At 41.0% G+C, this 17,171-nt stretch overlaps 1 protein-coding gene across 8 annotated transcripts in view; it reads right to left on the bottom strand.

The window, feature by feature from the left end:
* Positions 1–17,171, bottom strand: part of CHD7 (chromodomain helicase DNA binding protein 7) — a 132,954-nt gene that overhangs the window by 85,374 nt on the left and 30,409 nt on the right. For all 8 annotated transcript variants that reach the window (XM_059861041.1, XM_059861067.1, XM_059861082.1 and 5 more), the window contains one exon: positions 4,521–6,381. In XM_059861041.1, coding sequence (XP_059717024.1) covers positions 4,521–6,206 — 1,686 coding nt within the window. In that variant the 5' untranslated portion in view covers positions 6,207–6,381. The remainder of the gene's footprint in view (positions 1–4,520; positions 6,382–17,171) is intronic.

Raw genomic sequence — 17,171 nt, 5'->3', positions numbered from 1 at the left:
TGTGCCCATTGTGGAGCTCTCCCATTTAGTTGGGCATGGAGGCTACACCATACTTGTTTGTCATTTAAATACTCCTGTGTTTGACTATAAATAATGTAGATTGCATTTGTGGAACATGATTAATGAACACGACTCGAAACTTCAGCCCACACAGTAGCTGTGGGTAAATAAGTTGTGTGTAACAACACACCCAGGACAGCCTATTCTTGGCAAAGAAAACTCCTACACTTCCTCTATCACCAATAAAATGCCCTGAAAATAACGATATGTAAGAACAACTGCATAGCATTAGGCCTCCAAAGGCCTGTCTAACCTGATACCACCTCTGATAAAGCGTGTGGAAGAAGACAAGAACCAGACATGCATACAGGAGATGCAACTCAGTAACAAATACTCAGTCACTTATGTATGGCACAGATCTGCTGAGCCAAACGTGATGCCTTTATATTTATCAAATGATGATGCATTTTTCTGTGAAGCATCTCAGAGATCAGCATCTTATTGTTCAGTTCTGAACTCACCATGGACAGCTTGCTGAATACCTAAAAAGAATTCAAGGAGACAAAAACAGGTGACAAACAACCCTTACTTCACATTTCATCCTCTTCATGCACCTGTATCACTGACAATTTAGAGGCTTTCACCATTTCTCTCCTTCCTTCCCCCACTAAAACACCCTCCAGCCTGCCCCCTACCCCAGCTTTTTCAAGTGCTGCTGTATTTTCTGAGGACTGAGGAAGGAACACAGAACTTCACAGCATTTGCCTCACCAGCACACCATACATACAGGTAATAATCTTTGTTTTGTTCTCTACTACTTTCATTGCAATTCATACTGACTTATTTCTTTAACTGTTATAGCTCATTTTCGGACAGCCGTCTAACACCGAGACCTGCTCCTAAAAAAATGGTTTTGCCTGCCACTTCACTGCTCAAGCACCACAGAACCATAAAATCATTTAGGTTGGAAATGACCTTAAAGATCATAAAGTCTGACTGTCAGGTCCACCACTAAAGCATGTCCACATGGGTAAGCACCACATCTACACATCTTTTAAATTCCTTCACAAATGGTAACTTTATACCTTCCCTGGGCAGCCTGTTTCAGTGCTTGATAACCCCTTCTGTGACAAAAATTTTCCTAATATCCAATCTAAACCTCCCCAGCCATGTCTTGACTCACAACTTAGTGGCCAAGTAATTGACTCTTCTATTATATTTCTATTTATTTTATTTCATTCTTACTAGGTTCTTCACCACATCTGCATTTGGTACTCTGATTTGGGTACATCAACAGCAGCAGCAAATTTTGCCATCTGACTTTTCACTCTTCTCCACATCTTTTATGAGTATTTTAGAGAACACAAGCTCACAAGCCCAACACAGATGCCTCCCCTATGAAAACAGGCAAGCTACTCCCAATCCCTGATTTTCCCCTTAGTGGATGGCTCTGGAACAGCAGAACCAGCTTTCTCACCCCATGGCCACAAGGCTCTTCCAAAAACCTTTAGTGAAAAGTGTTTCAAAGGAGTGCCTGACAAACCAAGCACACTGACTGAACATTCCAACACTGCAGTGGTTCTTATGGGTCTGTCTAACTCCACTGAAGCCAGCAACTCACTGCTAACATGGTCCTAATAACCATGTCTAGTTTTCAGCTATTAATCAAAACCAGATGAATTGTCAATCACCAGCTCCATCTCACAGCCAAAATAATTTGCAGTTTTTCACACAAAAAAATAAATAACAAGCCTTGGAATCAACACAGCAATTTCTTTCAACTTAAAAGCAAAAGAACTTCACTTTCCTTCCAACATATCTAACAACAAAACAGTAATTTGGTTAACCACAAGTATTACAGCCTTCCCATGATAAGGCTAGCTTCAAATCACTGAAAAATAATTACTAAGATGACTTCAGTTGATTTTAAAGTACATAGTGATTTCCATTTTCACTAACTATATTAATTTTGTTGATTCATTTTATACAAATAAAAACAAACCAGTCATTTAAATAACAGCTCTTTGGTGAATAGTTTTCTACCTACTGACATGAAAGGAAAACCATGACACAGGAGAACTACCAACTCTGTAGTCGGGCTTAAGAGCAGGGGTTTCACACATCTGCATTTTTTCCCCAGGGGGTGAGGAGGGGTTAAGTTTTCGTTGATTTGAACAATCCTCATTTCAACTAAACAGTTTTCAAGGGGGAAACGCCTGCCTGTTAAGAGTTTCATTACTACAGTCAGGGCTCAAACTAATTACTTAATGGGAAGGTACACGAACAGTAACTTTTACCAGATAAAAACTTAACAGAAATAAGCTAACAGGGAAGTTACTTGGCTTGCTACAACTGCCTGAATTACTGATTTTAATCAAATAACTGGAGTTATCATGTGGTTTTCCTCTAATTATTTCGTTTCAGCACTTACCTTTCTTCAAGCTATGCATTTGCAGTTCAGCACTTTGCAATAGGCTGCTTAGCTTATTTAAGGGTTGAACTGTCTATGTTTAACCTCTTCACCGATTAAAGGGAAAAAAATGTCCCAAGAACATTTAACAAGCTTGTACATTTTTCAAGTAAACTTTCCTCTCCCAAACCACCTTTTAATGCCAAAAATAGGCTTACTGGATGGGCAGATGAAAATGAGGAATTCACACTGGTGAAGAATACCACTGCTTTAGGGTACAGTCCACCTCAAGTATTTCCTCCCACATCTCCACCACCATGGGTTATGAAAGATCCTAGTGACACTGGTTTTTGTTCCTTTACTGCCTTAAAAGTCTTCCGTTACTACTTTTATAATTTTCTTTCAAGTTTTTTCTACTAGATGCTTCAGCTCTCATATTTAGAGTAAAAAATGTGTCTTATACTTCTTTTTCTCATTCTTACCCTTTCTGTACTGATTTTTCTGTGCTGTCATTACCCCCTTCCCAATTAGTCACTCATTTTTAAAATTTTTTTCCCTATAGTCTTGAGCTCTCTCCTTTTCATCCTGCTTACCCACACAGTTGGTAACAGGAGGCATTGGGAAGAGCTGCTGTCTCAGACAGGAACACACAACTCCACGTGCATACAAGAACTGTAATTTAAGTTCTCCAAGTAAAGTCTGTGTGTGGAAATGCAGAGAGAGGAAGGGCCAACACAGGCATCTAAAACTTCAAACTAACTTTGAGGTAGGCAGGGAAGAGAAAGACGGTCTTGAAGATAAACTTTGCCTCTTCAAGACAGCCTCTTCCTCCCTCAAGAGAAAGACAGTGCACTTTTCCCCTTGCCCAGCTTAGTCCCCCCCCACCTCCTCTCTTCCACGGGGAATGTGGAAGCCTGTCCCAGCTGCTGAGCTGCTCCATCTACCACTCCTTGTCAGCTGCCTCTCGGCAGAGCACGGATCTGACTCGCAGTGCCGGCTCACGCTGTGCGGAGCAGCGAACGAAGCAGCCGGCAGGCAGCAGCGGAGGGTTCGGCTGAGCAGCTGCTGTGCGCACAGGCCCGGGACACTGCCCAGGACAGCTGGTTTTATGATTTATTAAGCGTATTGTAGCATCGTGTCGTTACGACCACATTCCAACAATTGTCTCCAAATATTTATGGGAAGAGCTACTTGGCATTAACTACTGCCTGATCGGAAAAAAAAAAATAAATTAGGAAATCTTTGGTATCTTGACCCCTAATTCATCTGGTACCAAAACCTCTTGAATTCTGACTGACTGAGTCAAAGGCAAACAACAGCAAACGTGAAGATTCTAAAAAGCATTTTTTTGGCTGAAGCTTAACATCCTAGCATGTAGTCAAACCTGTTAAGCTACAGAGGATCAAAATGTTTTACCGTTTTTAGCTTTTAAATGAAAAATGACATAGAAGCAATACATGGCCATCGTAACCTGGCAGACCAAAGCCTCAGTAAAATAAAACTTGCATTCTATTTAACATTTCATTTGACCCTCAGAAGATTTAATTTCAGACTGATTCACATTGTTGTCTTCTCCTTGTATAAACTGTTTCCCCATCACTTCTCAGCTTCATTACTTGGTGCTAAAGAAGTTTATGCCAGATTTTTTTTTCACGTGAAACAATTTAAGCTTTAATTTAAAACCACAGAACATTCCCTTAGGATTTAAAAAAAAGATCTTGGTTTGGCCAAAACAAATACATTATAACACACACTTCTTCCAAGTGGCAAATACAAAAATTGAATAATTGAATGACAATTCTCACACATGCTTTCCATCTTCTTCCCAAAGGAACCAACATGAAAAAAATAGTACGTATTCTGCTTGTCCTGTTGTTGTATCACATTCTGGTCTATCCACAATGTTATCCTATAACAATTACCATGAGGATGTTAGAAAGATACCTGAACACCATTTTACCTTCAGCCTCTGTACACCAAAAAAGCCACGTAAGCAGTAACAAACAAGGGAGTTGAACAGGGGCAACAGTTTTGAAACCATAGTTCTTGCGTATCCTGAAAGGCATTTATAGTAATTTAAAACATTTTCTACTAATTGGAAATAGCTTACCTGAAGGACAGGCACTTTTTGTGGTGTGTTTTGTGGTGACTGGTGAAGCTGTGCCCAAGGCTGATGATGAGGATGTGGGGGTGGTGAAGACTGGTGATGTATCCCTGGATGAGGCTGCATGGGAGGACAGGTTGGCATTTGCTGTTGAAAAGACTGCTGTTGACTAGGAAGCTGCTGGCCAGATATTAGTCGCTCTTGTATTGCTTGTGGATCTGCAAGGCCAACACCTGGACAACCATTTGGTCTCATGTGCCCACCCATCTCCCGTGGTGTTGAAGACATACCCATAAATGGACGATTCTGTTGCATGTTTCTGGGGCCCATATTCCTTTGTCCAATTCCCATGGCACCAGGGGGCTGGTGTGACGGCTGAGGATGGGGTATATTTGGGTAACTGCCAACTTCCATTGGTATTCCAGCACTACCGGGTCTAACCTGTGGAGGAGGTGTACCTGCTGGATTACTCATTGCTTTCATAGGTGACATGGGAGGTGGAGAGGCATAAGTTCCCTGAGGCTGTGAAGGGTGCATAGTTTGCGTGTTCATTTGGTTAAGTGAGCCACTAGGGTGGATGGGCTGCTGGTGCATTAGTCCTTGACCACTGTTTGATGGAAATCCGACAGCATTTGGGTATCTTGGTACAGATTGATTCATTGGAGTGTTATTTGTAAGGCCTAAATTCTGATTCATCCCTGTATTATTAACTAATCCCTGATTAAGGTTACTGTAAGGATATCGAGAATACTGCCCTGAGTTGTTTATAGTAGGTGAGGGTACCGTCTGGCTCCGAGAACTAAAATTAAGTGTTTGCGGCCTAACAGCACCCTGCTGGGGAGGATTAGGGGAGAATCTGGGACTGTGGGCTACTGATTCCCCATGGAGAGCAGTAGGGGGATGGTGGTGAAATTGCTGGACTGAGTGCCGCAAAGAAGGTGCCATACTGGGATTCTGCTGGGGCACATGAGACAAGTGGCCAGGTCCTGAGGTGGCAATGAAAGGGTTTCCCTGATTGAGGCCTTCTTGGCCTTGAGAAAACTGGTTCATCCTCTGCTGCTGCGGCTGACCGTGCTGCTGCATTGAAAAATCACCACGAGCCATGTAGTTTCCCATCTGCTGCATGTGCTGAGGATGGCCCTGCCCAGGGGGTCCGGAGGGTGCCTGTGGCGGCTGTGTGGGTTGCGGCTGCTGCTGCTGCTGTTGCTGCTGGTATGGCGCTCTTATCTGGTCTGGCACTTGAACTGCCCGTGGTCCCCACATGGAGCCACTGTCTACGAAGGGTTGGCCGTGTCTTTCGTTCTGCATGCCGGGATAGACTCCCATCTGACCACCAGCACCACTGCTGTGAGGAACCTGAGGAACTGGAGGGTTGTGATACTGCGAATGAGGAGACGCTATACCATTCCCAGGGGCATTGCTTATCATCCTGTTCGGCTGATCCATCAGGTGCATTTTCTGCTGTTCGTATTGATTATAGTGATCAAAATGGGTCAACTTGGCTTGGTTTTGATTTGCAGGAGGATGATGAAGAGATGACTGTAAAGCGGGAAATCCTTGATCCATGGGCATTTGCTGACCCATAGGATTTACTGTATTTTCAGGATATCCACATTCTCCAAGACCTTCCAACCCTTCACTGAAAATATTCCCATCTTCTCCAAACAGACTCATCATTCCTGGATCTGCCATCTTTTTTCAGCACACAGCTCCTTAGAGCTACAACCAGAATGTTAGTCTGTGCTTCACCTCGGTGAGGTGTTTTGTCCTCAAAGCCTTTAATCCTCAACTAATCTCCTTCATGTCATTCCATATTTCCTTAATTCTTTTGGACCACGCAGTGTCAGGCAAAGTCTGGTTACTGCTCCTAGAAAAAGCAGGGGAAGGGGGAGAAAGAAAAGAAGATATTAAAATTATTAGCATCAGGCAACATAAAGAAAACATACCTGACTGGTTTTTAAATGCTAGCTACTTTTAGCCCCCTGAAACACATCTTAAAAATCTATTTCACATTACGAAGGATTCATTAGCTTTATCCAAAGCTTTATTATGATAGAGAGTTAGGAAGCAAGCAAAACACTAGTCTTAACCTTAAATTAATCCATTCACTACACTTCCTAGTGCTCCTTTCTTGGGTGGAACAGAACAAAAGAACACAACACGCAGCAGCAGCAGCTGCCACAGCAGGTAGGCAGATGTATGAATATAGCTGAGCAGCCCATCTGCTGAACTAAAGCCCTGAAAACGCTCTAGTTACCAACAGCATGTCCTTAACCTTATTCCCCTGAGCTGCGTAATCAGATGAGCAAGCAGAAGCACCAGGTCCTATGATGAACTAAAGTTAGTTATACACACAACAGATTTTTCAAATCCATACAGAGATGACCCACTAAATACAGACCAAACTCCAAGACTTAGCCTTTAGGACAGGATTTTTTGAAGAAAAATTTTTAAACATGCAGTGTAGCCTAATTTAATGAATTTGTACAGTGAAACACACAATTGTTCTCCCCCTTTCCGCAAAGCTATATGCTCAATTTGTGTAAGAAAATGAAATTTACAAGCTTCATCATATGAAGCTCAATCCTTCTCCTAATTTCCTTTATGATGATTACACAGAATAGTATCAATGAAGTTCATTACTCATCTTCAGGTTATCATGCTACTACTGCAACTACAGCACTTTGCAAGACCACACGGAAGTTCTGTTGTCTCCAGAACTTGAATACTCATTCAAGAGAATTAGTAATGGCAAAATGACTAAACAAAAAGCTAACTTAACAAGGTACACATTTGGACTTGGGGAATAAAAAGTAAAAAGCAACAACACAGTAACAACAGATTCAGAAAAGTTCTCATTCAGGTTTTCCACAGGGAAGACTGCTCTATTCCGAAATGTGTCCCCTATCCTCTTCCTGCAAGAACTCCAAAGATTTGTTTGGATCCATTTTTTATAAGCAAAGGTAGTCTAATGCTGTCTTTTTCTTCTTAAAAATAAAAATTTTGAACACTGTGTCTTACATGCAAAATAAACTTTAATACAATAGCGAAGGGAGCCCATACACTTGGCAAGTAAAACTATTTTTGTATCTTGGCTGTAATTCAGTGGCCACTCTGCTTGCAGATACCAACTGCCCTTAACCAGCAACCAAAGTAAAGAAGATTTATAAGTTTATGCTTTCACATCTTGCATTCTTTTGTAGAGGAGAGATGCTTTCAGTCACTTTGGACACAAATGCCAGGCCAGACTGTTTGACTGAAGGTGATTTGTCCCAAACAAGTTTTAGGGAGAAAAATATCAGCACATTTATTACCCTTCTTGTAGCCACTGTCAAGAGGACCTTCTACAGCATGAAGCAGAGGGCAAGAGGAAAGGCACAAGCATTTATCACTCCTCTTAAAATAGCATTTGAATGTCACCTTTAAAACCACACACTTAAATCTCTTTAGTGCTTGGCCGGGATATTAACACTTTCTAAATCACTTGGAGGTAAACTCCTATGAGCCATCTTCATATCTCTAATATCTATTTGGTTTTATTTCATTTCAATTATTAGGCAGAAGCCATCTGTAATATTTACCACCTCATTCAGTTTATTAGAGCACACCATAAGGAAGTTTCAACAAGGTGAGAAGGAGCCCCCTTCACCAAAAGAAGCTTTTGCTATTAGACTGCTCCAGAGCAGACTGCAGTCATGGTGAAGATCCCTGATGGCTCAAGGACGTCTGGCACTGCAAATACTGATGCTCACTGCCATCAGGAGCTGTTAAAGCTAGACTTCAGTGTGTACTGACAGTCTCCAACAGAACAGTCTCTTCGCCTGGAAATGCTAAAAAGCAGAGCACACAGATACTGTTACCTCCCAAGCACTGATGTAATCTGGGCAATATCAAACTGGAGCCGAGTAAGTCTCATCCATCCACTAGAAACAGCCACACAGTTATGAACATGTAAGAATTTCCACTCATTTTATTATATAAATCATGCCTGCTAAAATAACCATTTTTTAAGACAAGAAGGCTCTACTCTCCTGAAGCACTAATGAAACTTTATAACAAGAGAGCACCTCCAGAAACAAGGTTACAAGCATCAAGCAGGCGTTTGAACCTGTTTTGTTTACTGTTTTTCAGCTGACAAATATCCAATAAAATTCAGGCACATCAGCCATTGATAACTGTCAACATCAGCTCACAGAAACTTGGATCTGCTACTATATCCAGAGAACCAAATTAAAATAGGGTAAGGGTTTTGCTTTACTAAACACACTTTGCTCAACTCACACCATTCCAATTTGCAGGTTAGGGCTAAGTACTGTCCCTCACAATGCAGGAGATGTGCTAGGGAACCTAGCACTCACCCTGCTTCCTGAGCACACACTCTTTCAAAAGAAAAGTAACCTTTATGTTTATGATGCAGCTTGTAAACAAACAAATCCATCATCTAAATTAAGAGCAAAAACACTGCTTGCCATTACATGATTTTTAGATCTGCATTTTTATCTGAGGCATGAATCAACTTCATGTTTGAGCTCTGGATGCTTAAGTTACTATGTCTGAAACACAGCGTAAGTCCATGGTAAAGAACTCTCAGATTTTAGGAGTATTTCTACAGATTTAAGTCCAGCCTCAAATTTAATGACCAGAGCCCTTAACAGTCAGTTGTGCTCTCGCCAAACCTTATTCTACTTTCCCCAATAAAAGTCACACCTCTGATGTGATATATGGCTAACAGCAGCTGTTGAAGCATGAAAGACAGTAGCAGCTACAGCCTGATCAAAATAAATTAACCGATGTTTTGATAAGGAAATAGTCAATATGGAATTACCTACTAACCTCTCAACCTTCTATTCCAACAGGGTAGACATTTAGGTAGTTTAGCAAGCCACAAGAGCCACAGCCTTATTTTAAGTTGCAACTATGTCTGCTTCTTTCAAAACAAAAGAAAGCCCACACATAAATAAAAGTAGAACCTGCATCAAGCAATAATTCTAGTTAAAATACTCATTCAGCACCACTGTTCACTTCCCCTCCCCATAAAGGCAGATATACTAACAGCAAGACTAACGGTGACAAACTCAGCTTATAGTCTTTTTTTTTTTAATTAATCAGTTTAAAATAAGCAATGGCACATCTTCTCTACATTCCTGCAATTTAAAATCAACATACACAGAAGCAGGGTTTGTTAGGTACAAAGTGAAGAGTATCTGAACCTTTAGAAAGGTGGATAGCTGAAACAAAGTATGAATGTATGAAAAGACAGTGATTTTTTTTTATTACCACCTTAAACTACACAGGTTCTGCTATAAAATTCTATCACTTTTCTGTTCCTGAACATGAAAGATGGCTCCAAGAAGACTGACCTAAAGAGTCAATGAATATGTTTCATTAAGGCTGCCTAGGCAGCCTGTTTCTGTTCAAAGCAGTGGTGTGATCCCAACCACCAGGACACAGTCAATTGCTTAACAACCCTGTTGTCTCAACAGACAAAGCTTACATTTACTCCAGTTTGCAACGTTCCAGTCTTAAACAGCTAAATCTCAAATTTAAGTAGTAGTTAACCATTGTCCAGCTTAATATTCCAAAGCCTCATGCACTCAGTTGCCTTCAGCAGCTTCCCACTTTTATAAGTTGAACTAAACTGGCTGCTGCATACACATAACTTATCTAGGGCTGCAGACACTAAAAACCTGAACTTCATTAGTTTTGCTTCCAAAGCAGCAGATGCAGGCAGTCAAGACCAGGAAGCAGCAAGGGCAGCACACAGATGACCATGCCCCCCACACCATCCTCACATTCAGCTGTTCAAAAGAACATTTTGTAAATCAACAGGTTCCTTGATTCAGCTATCGACCGTTCTACAGAAAAAATTCAGCAGCATTTGTCTGTGCAGCAAATAAACTGAATAAACAGGTGAGAAGGCAACTTATACTGACTGCTCCAAGCTTGAAATGACATGTGTCATGCAGAGTTATATTTTTACAGCTATTAGTTGATACCTCTGACAAAACTCTGAAGTACTTGACAGACACAAACAAACCAGCTACTCACATAATGGAAGTATGCCCTTACATACGATGCAATAAACACCACAAATACCGTGCTCTTTTGAAGAACTAGGCTAAACAGCCCTCTCGTGCTAAAAACACCATCATGCCAAAGGTCATTTTGAGACCAGAGCCTCAAAATGTAGGATTAAACATTAGGCTACTAAATCTGCATTTAAACATTGCACATTTAAACTGCTTTTCAAAACTGCTAAGCTCCTGCTGGCTGTTAGGGGTAGTAATTTAAGCATTTGCCGCATGGAAGGACATGACATAAATGACAGCAATGAAAGTCACATTCTTATTTTACTCACAAAGTTGAAGGAAAACATTCACCAAAAACTTCATAAACACATGTAACACCATGACAATATAGAAAAAGCCACAACAAGGCATTCAAATTGAGCAAGAAGGCTGGTGAGGCTTATGTATTTCACCTCATTCACCTACTGAGCACACAGCACTGCTGATGCCAGGACAGTTATGCAAGTGCCTGACCACGTCTGTGGGAAGCATGCCTTGTCTCCTACGTGCTTAATGCTTACTTTTCATTGCTGCCACAGACGCCATGCATGGTACGTTCCTTCTGCATATAGATTAGCCAAAATATAAGACCAGACCTGTAACGTGATTGCAACATCATTTCTGACCGCAGGATCCAAAGAAACTTGGTTTCCTGAATGCCTGAAGACCTTTTTTTTTTTTTTTTTTTTATTATTCACTTAAAATGCTTTCCTACTATGCACTTCACACAGCACAGCTGTGTTAAAAATTAAGTTCGTACAGTTCAGACATCAAAGGATGGCAGGAATCTCGTTCCCCCTTGTCCCAGGAAAGGAAGACAGGACTTGCAAAGATGAAAAGAATGACCTGATGCACTTCAGGAGTATTCTGACTTAGTGGGAAGCATCAGCAAATATTACTCAAGCATTTCTTAAAAGTTTGGTTTCACCTGTATCTTAGTAGAATTGCCTTAGTTCTTCACAGAAATACATCCTTACAAGAATTTGCAGTAGCAAATTAAAGGCTGTCAATGTCTCTTGTTAAATAAAGAAAAGAGGGGGAGGGAGGGGGGAGAGAAAACCTTAGGTGCCTTTCCTCAAAGGTCACAGGTTTTGCCAATGTGCAATCAGCTAAAATGCCATGAATGATATTCAGTAACATTTTTTTTGCCATGAAATCCTACATTTCTCATAAAATCATTCCACAAAAGTCAGATTGGATTTTATTTCCCTAATGTATGATGTACGTTGGCAAAAACAGGCTTTCACCGAGGCAACTGAGGGCACCACAGCCTTCGAATATTTGGCAGCTTGCTGCTGTCAAGCAGCTGATGCAGGAATGACCAGCCCAGAGTTCAGCCTGTGCCACACATTTGGAAACAATATCCTACGTCATTCAAGTTCACAGGAGCTCTGATAGGAGACCACAAAAGCGTCACTTAGGAGGACTCTGATGCAAACCCACTGAGCCTTGCTGTTACATCACATGAAGGCATTCGCCACACCAGTTGGGCTGCAAACTCTTCACCCTAACACGGCAGCACTGCTAATTTCAAGCCAGCACCTATAATATCACAGAAGAAGCATGTCTTTTCTTTCCTGATAAAAAGAAAAAGAGGAAAGCTTAGAGCCATTTAGAGGACGTACTTGGAGACCTTCAATGAGGTAACCAGAGGAATAAAAAAAAAATTAAAAATTTAAAAACAAAAAGAAAAAAGAAAAAAAGAAAAGCATTTTTTTACATTTGAGTACATTACAAACATGAGGTGAGAGAAGAGGGAACAAGCCTAATCTAGAAATACTTCACTTCTAGTGTTACATAATCTGGAATTTTAAGAGGCCTTTTTCATTGCATGACCACCCTCTCTCCCAAGGTAACTTTAAAACACAGATGTGAGATGGTTCATCCAAAAATAGTCCCAGATAAGTAAGAGAAACAATTGCTGTCACAAAAATATTTCAGGAATACTCTTTAAAACATTTGACAGAGGTGCTAACCTCACAAATAACTCCATAAAGGGGAGCGGTAACATGCTTATCGTGAGCCCTTAATGAGGTTTAACCATGACAAGGCAGCAGTATAGCCGACATTAAACAAAAAAACGGAAAATTGTATGGGCTGCACGGCTGCCTTGTTTCGGCGGGCTGGGGACACTGAGCTGAGCGCTCAGCGCTCCGCGGCTGTGCGATGGCCAGGCGAACACAAAGCGCTAGCAGGGCCAGCGGGGCGGTGGTGTCACGAAGACCTATATTGTCGCCATCAGTCACCCAGAAATCTCCCCGCAATTACATTCCCTTCTCAAGCTGACACTAAACCGGCCCGGGTGTTCAAGAGGTGGGGCCAGCGGCGACCCCGCTGGGGCGCTGAAAAAACACCCCGTGCAAGCGATGGCTCCAGGCTTTTTGTGCACCTACTGCAGTTGTCACTGATTAACCAACTGATCTGGCAATTTCCTACATTCTTTTGCATTTAAAAAGGATCTGAGAGGCCCGAGAGTCATCCCCTTGCATATTCCCGGGGGAGTGGGAGGCTGCTCCCCGTCCTGCTGGGCCAGGGCGCGGAGGGGCCCCGCCACCCTCCTGCCCTCCTCCCCCAGCCCAGGCCTGCAGCTGAAAATAATTTATCTGCTCGCTCCGCCGGGCTCCCGGCATATGCGATTGGGAGGGAAACGTATCCATCACGGATAAACTTGAGCACAAAGACAGGCTGAGTGTCACAGGATACAAAAGGGCAGAGGTCGCCGCGGCGAGCGGGAGGGTTTGCGCAGGGCAGGGCAGGGCGGCATGGCCGCCGCACCACAGCGCCCGGCCAGGCCGGGCCGGGCCGGGCACGGCCCCCGGAGTAAACAAAGCCCGAGCCACCAAAACCGGAAAAAAAACCGCGGAAAACAACGGAATAACTGGAGGGGTGACGAAGCTCTGAGTTGCACAGGGCCTTTCCCCGCTACTTTCGCCGAAAGCAGCTCATGGTGTTTACACCCAGAAAGTTGGGAACTGTAAAAATTCATGAGGTGGAGACTCAAATGTTTCCCAGAGTTTCTGAACATGTGATTTTCACCGAAATGTATTTTTTTAATCACAGTCAGGTTTTAAGACTTAAGCGTATCCCAAAAGGCTATTTCCAGCCTTAGAATTATGAGCGCTTTAAAGTAGCCAGACTCTATATTTTACTTTACCTGTTACAAGGCCAATACAATCATGTTTCATTCATAGTTTATGAAGTCTGAAAAACCACTTGATGAAATTACAGTCTACCGATACCACACATGGTATATTTGTCCACGTATATTCTATAATCATTTCAATTTATGACTTGTACTTAAGAGTCATTTTCCTGTACATGTGTTCTTCATAAATAGTGGTAGATCGCAGTCTGCGCTCGTACGGGAACCACATATCCACACTCATTGCTGTGAAGATAAATACACCCTGTGCACCCAGAGTGAAAGGCCAGTTTTCACAGGACTAAGGAGAACCCATTCAGGACTCAGGAACAAAATGGTAGCTCCCCCCTTACACTCTTAACATGTGGCAAGATGAATCATCCTACATCTGAACTTAAGCTCTCACTCTGCTTCCAGTATTGATGATCCTTTCTGCCTCATACACTTAAGCATACCGTCTTGACCCTTTCAGCAAAGAAAAAAATTATTACGGACTACACCAGGAAAATATTACAAATTGTTTCTTTTAGAAAAAGATAACATCAGCATTTCCTAATGTATTTTAAATGAAATCACACAGTGAATAGCTTGGATTGGAAGGGACCTCGGAGACCATCCCAAGACCTAAACACTGGATTTTACAAATTTAATTTTTTTTTTTTACAGATTTTAACTTAAGTTACAAAAAAGATCTGTAGCATGAAACTAATTGTGTATTTTATCATATGCTATAGACTATTTAAAAGAAATGTTAAATTATTTCACTAACTTAAAATCGGCCACAAAGAAAAAGGTTTGGGGAGGGAGGGTGTGAAGACAGACAGTACCAGTACATGGAGTAAATAGATTTCAGAAACCTTCATAGGTGGGTCCAGTAATGTCCCACAGAATAAAGGGGACAGCTGAAATACAGGATAGATACCCCAATGAACTTTTACAACTACTTTTAATTGGACTACTACTTAAATTTGAGAGGCTTGTTTGTTTTAACAAAATCAACATATGCACCTTGAACATTCTATTGTTTTTTTTGGAGAAGGATATGTCAAAAAAAAGAGGTTTATTCTTGGTCAGTGCAATGGAAGCAGGCTCTTGCATATACAAATGAAGTCTGAGAATTTTTTTTGTGGTTTTTTGTTGGTTTTTTTTTTAATATAACACCTGGCTCACAGTGATCATCAGTACTTAAACCACAATATGAACAGCTATACCAAGCTGTTCTCCCCAGTGGACAATGCCAAGGGAGGAGCTCTCAACAGCTTCTAGTGCATAAGACTACGATACTTAAGAGTAAGCTCAAGTTCACTTGGACAGGGAAAAGGGGTGCCCAGACAGCATAAACAATAGTGCCAGAAAGTTAAAAATTGGACTGGGGACTGTCAGATGAGTGCAACCCTTGTCAGTCCTCATGTGCAGTGTGGCCCTTCTGTCTAAGCAGGACTGAGCTCAGTGTTTCTCCTCTATAAAAGCAGGTTCAAAAGGAAGACAACCAAAATTTCTTGTGCAAAACTTATACGAGACATCAGTTTTTTCTTCACACAGAAGAAAACCAACTGGGATGTTTTCAAGCATTTTCCTTAATCAATTTGCAGTTCTAAAATTACTCCAGCATAGTTAAGTTCAAATGAAAAAAAGAGCCTTCCAGGGGAAAATTTGTCATGTAAAATTCTAGAAGTATGAAATTTCATCAAGATTTTTAAGAACTTGGAAGTAACTGTCTTTTGATGTGCAAACTGCTGACCCAGAACCCAGAGCCAGAGTCATTCAAACTACTGCAACCAACAGGAGCAGCTGACATTCATCTACCACATTTTTTTTATACCCAACAGGGAAGTTCTTGAGTTATCTTCAACTCCCCACAAGCTCTGCAGAGATAAATTATGAACATACGAGAGCAGCGCTGCATTCACAGATTAGATGTGAAAGGGAATATTTACTCATCTAGAACTGAACTTGGAAACCTTCTCTCAAAAAGCAGGGCTAAACCTAATTTTTGAATAGAAAGCACTATCTTCACTGTTCCTAATGATTCACAGCCTATTTAAATTACCTGTTAAGCTTATCAATTTTACTGCAGCATCTGCAGAGAATTAGAACGTTCCCTGCCCTTTTCAGTTAAAATAAACTTAAAAAAAAACTAAAGCCCCCAAAACCCAAACAAACCCAAACCAAAACCTTCCACATTGCCGTCCCTTCAACAAACCAAAAAATTTATTTCTACTCATAAAAAACTGAGGTAAAAATTCAGGGTAGAGGGTTGGGGAGGGTTTGTATGTTTTTTGTTATTTTGTGGGGGTTTTTTTCGTTGTTGTGGTTTTTGAAGTAGGAAAAGCAAGAAAATTAAAGGAGTGGGCAGGCTGCCTAAAAGATTAGAGTATTATTTTACAAGCATAGTAAATATGAAGGCTTAGTTTAAAAATTTTGGAAGAGTTTGATTGCAAACTTTGCTTAACTAGCAATTTCTTTCATGTTTCTAAATACCTGGAAAAGTGAAAGTATGACCAAGAAAATGGCTCATTAAAAAAACCCAAGCAAACCCAGTTAAGTAGCAAGGATCCCAGCAAAAGAGAATTGAGGACTCTTAAACAAGTATTATATGAAGACTACTACAATACAGATTTTTGTAAACAGCCAAGTTCAGTGTTATTTCACCTACTATTCAGAATCCAGTTCTGAGAACAAGACCTACAATGACTAGTGAATTATCCATGAAACAGTGCAACGTAGAAACACTACTGGGAAAATCTTTTTCCTATTAAGAGTCAAAAACCTGCTAGTTAAAGGTGAATAAACTCCAACACCTAAAAGTATATTCCTTTGCTTATCAACTATGTAGTGAGGACAGTTAGAACAGGTACAAAGAACTCTGTATTTTCACTGCTAAACATTTCCAAAGTTACTTTAGCTCTACAAAAAAAAAAAAAAAAGCCTCATCCAGAATAAGATAGCCACCAAAAGACTGAAAGATTATACTACGTTTTACTTAAGCATTATAAATGGCATTACTGTAGTACAGACTTAGATCACTTGAACCCAATAATCAAGTGCACAGCTGAGGAAAAAGCATGGATGAGGCTCTGCTAGAGATCAATTGATTTAGAAGTCACAGGAATTAGTGGCAGATTAAATACTTATGCTGTATTAGCAAATATTATTTGGATCTACAGCTGAGACTCAGGTAACTTTAATTAATTATGCTTGCAAAGCAATAAAATCTAGCTCCTTGTCCCTCCAATTACATTTACTATATAAAACTAGTTATGAAAGTAAAAGTACATAAAGCTACTTGAAAGGGAGGATGAACTGCCTGCTGTCACGATGAGCTTTCCTAACCAACATTTTACAGTACCTTTTAAATTACTGTATCTGGTTACAAAGCATCATCCAAAAATCTGCAACACATGAAAGCACGATTCTTCCTTTCCTATCCTGCTCAGCACCTGAAAT

This window comes from Haemorhous mexicanus, chromosome 1 (assembly GCF_027477595.1).
Source record: "Haemorhous mexicanus isolate bHaeMex1 chromosome 1, bHaeMex1.pri, whole genome shotgun sequence".
In the NCBI taxonomy this organism is placed as follows: Eukaryota; Metazoa; Chordata; class Aves; order Passeriformes; family Fringillidae; genus Haemorhous; species Haemorhous mexicanus.
The sequence above is the reverse complement of the archived record's forward strand: the minus strand, read 5'-3'. Positions and strand labels throughout refer to the sequence as shown.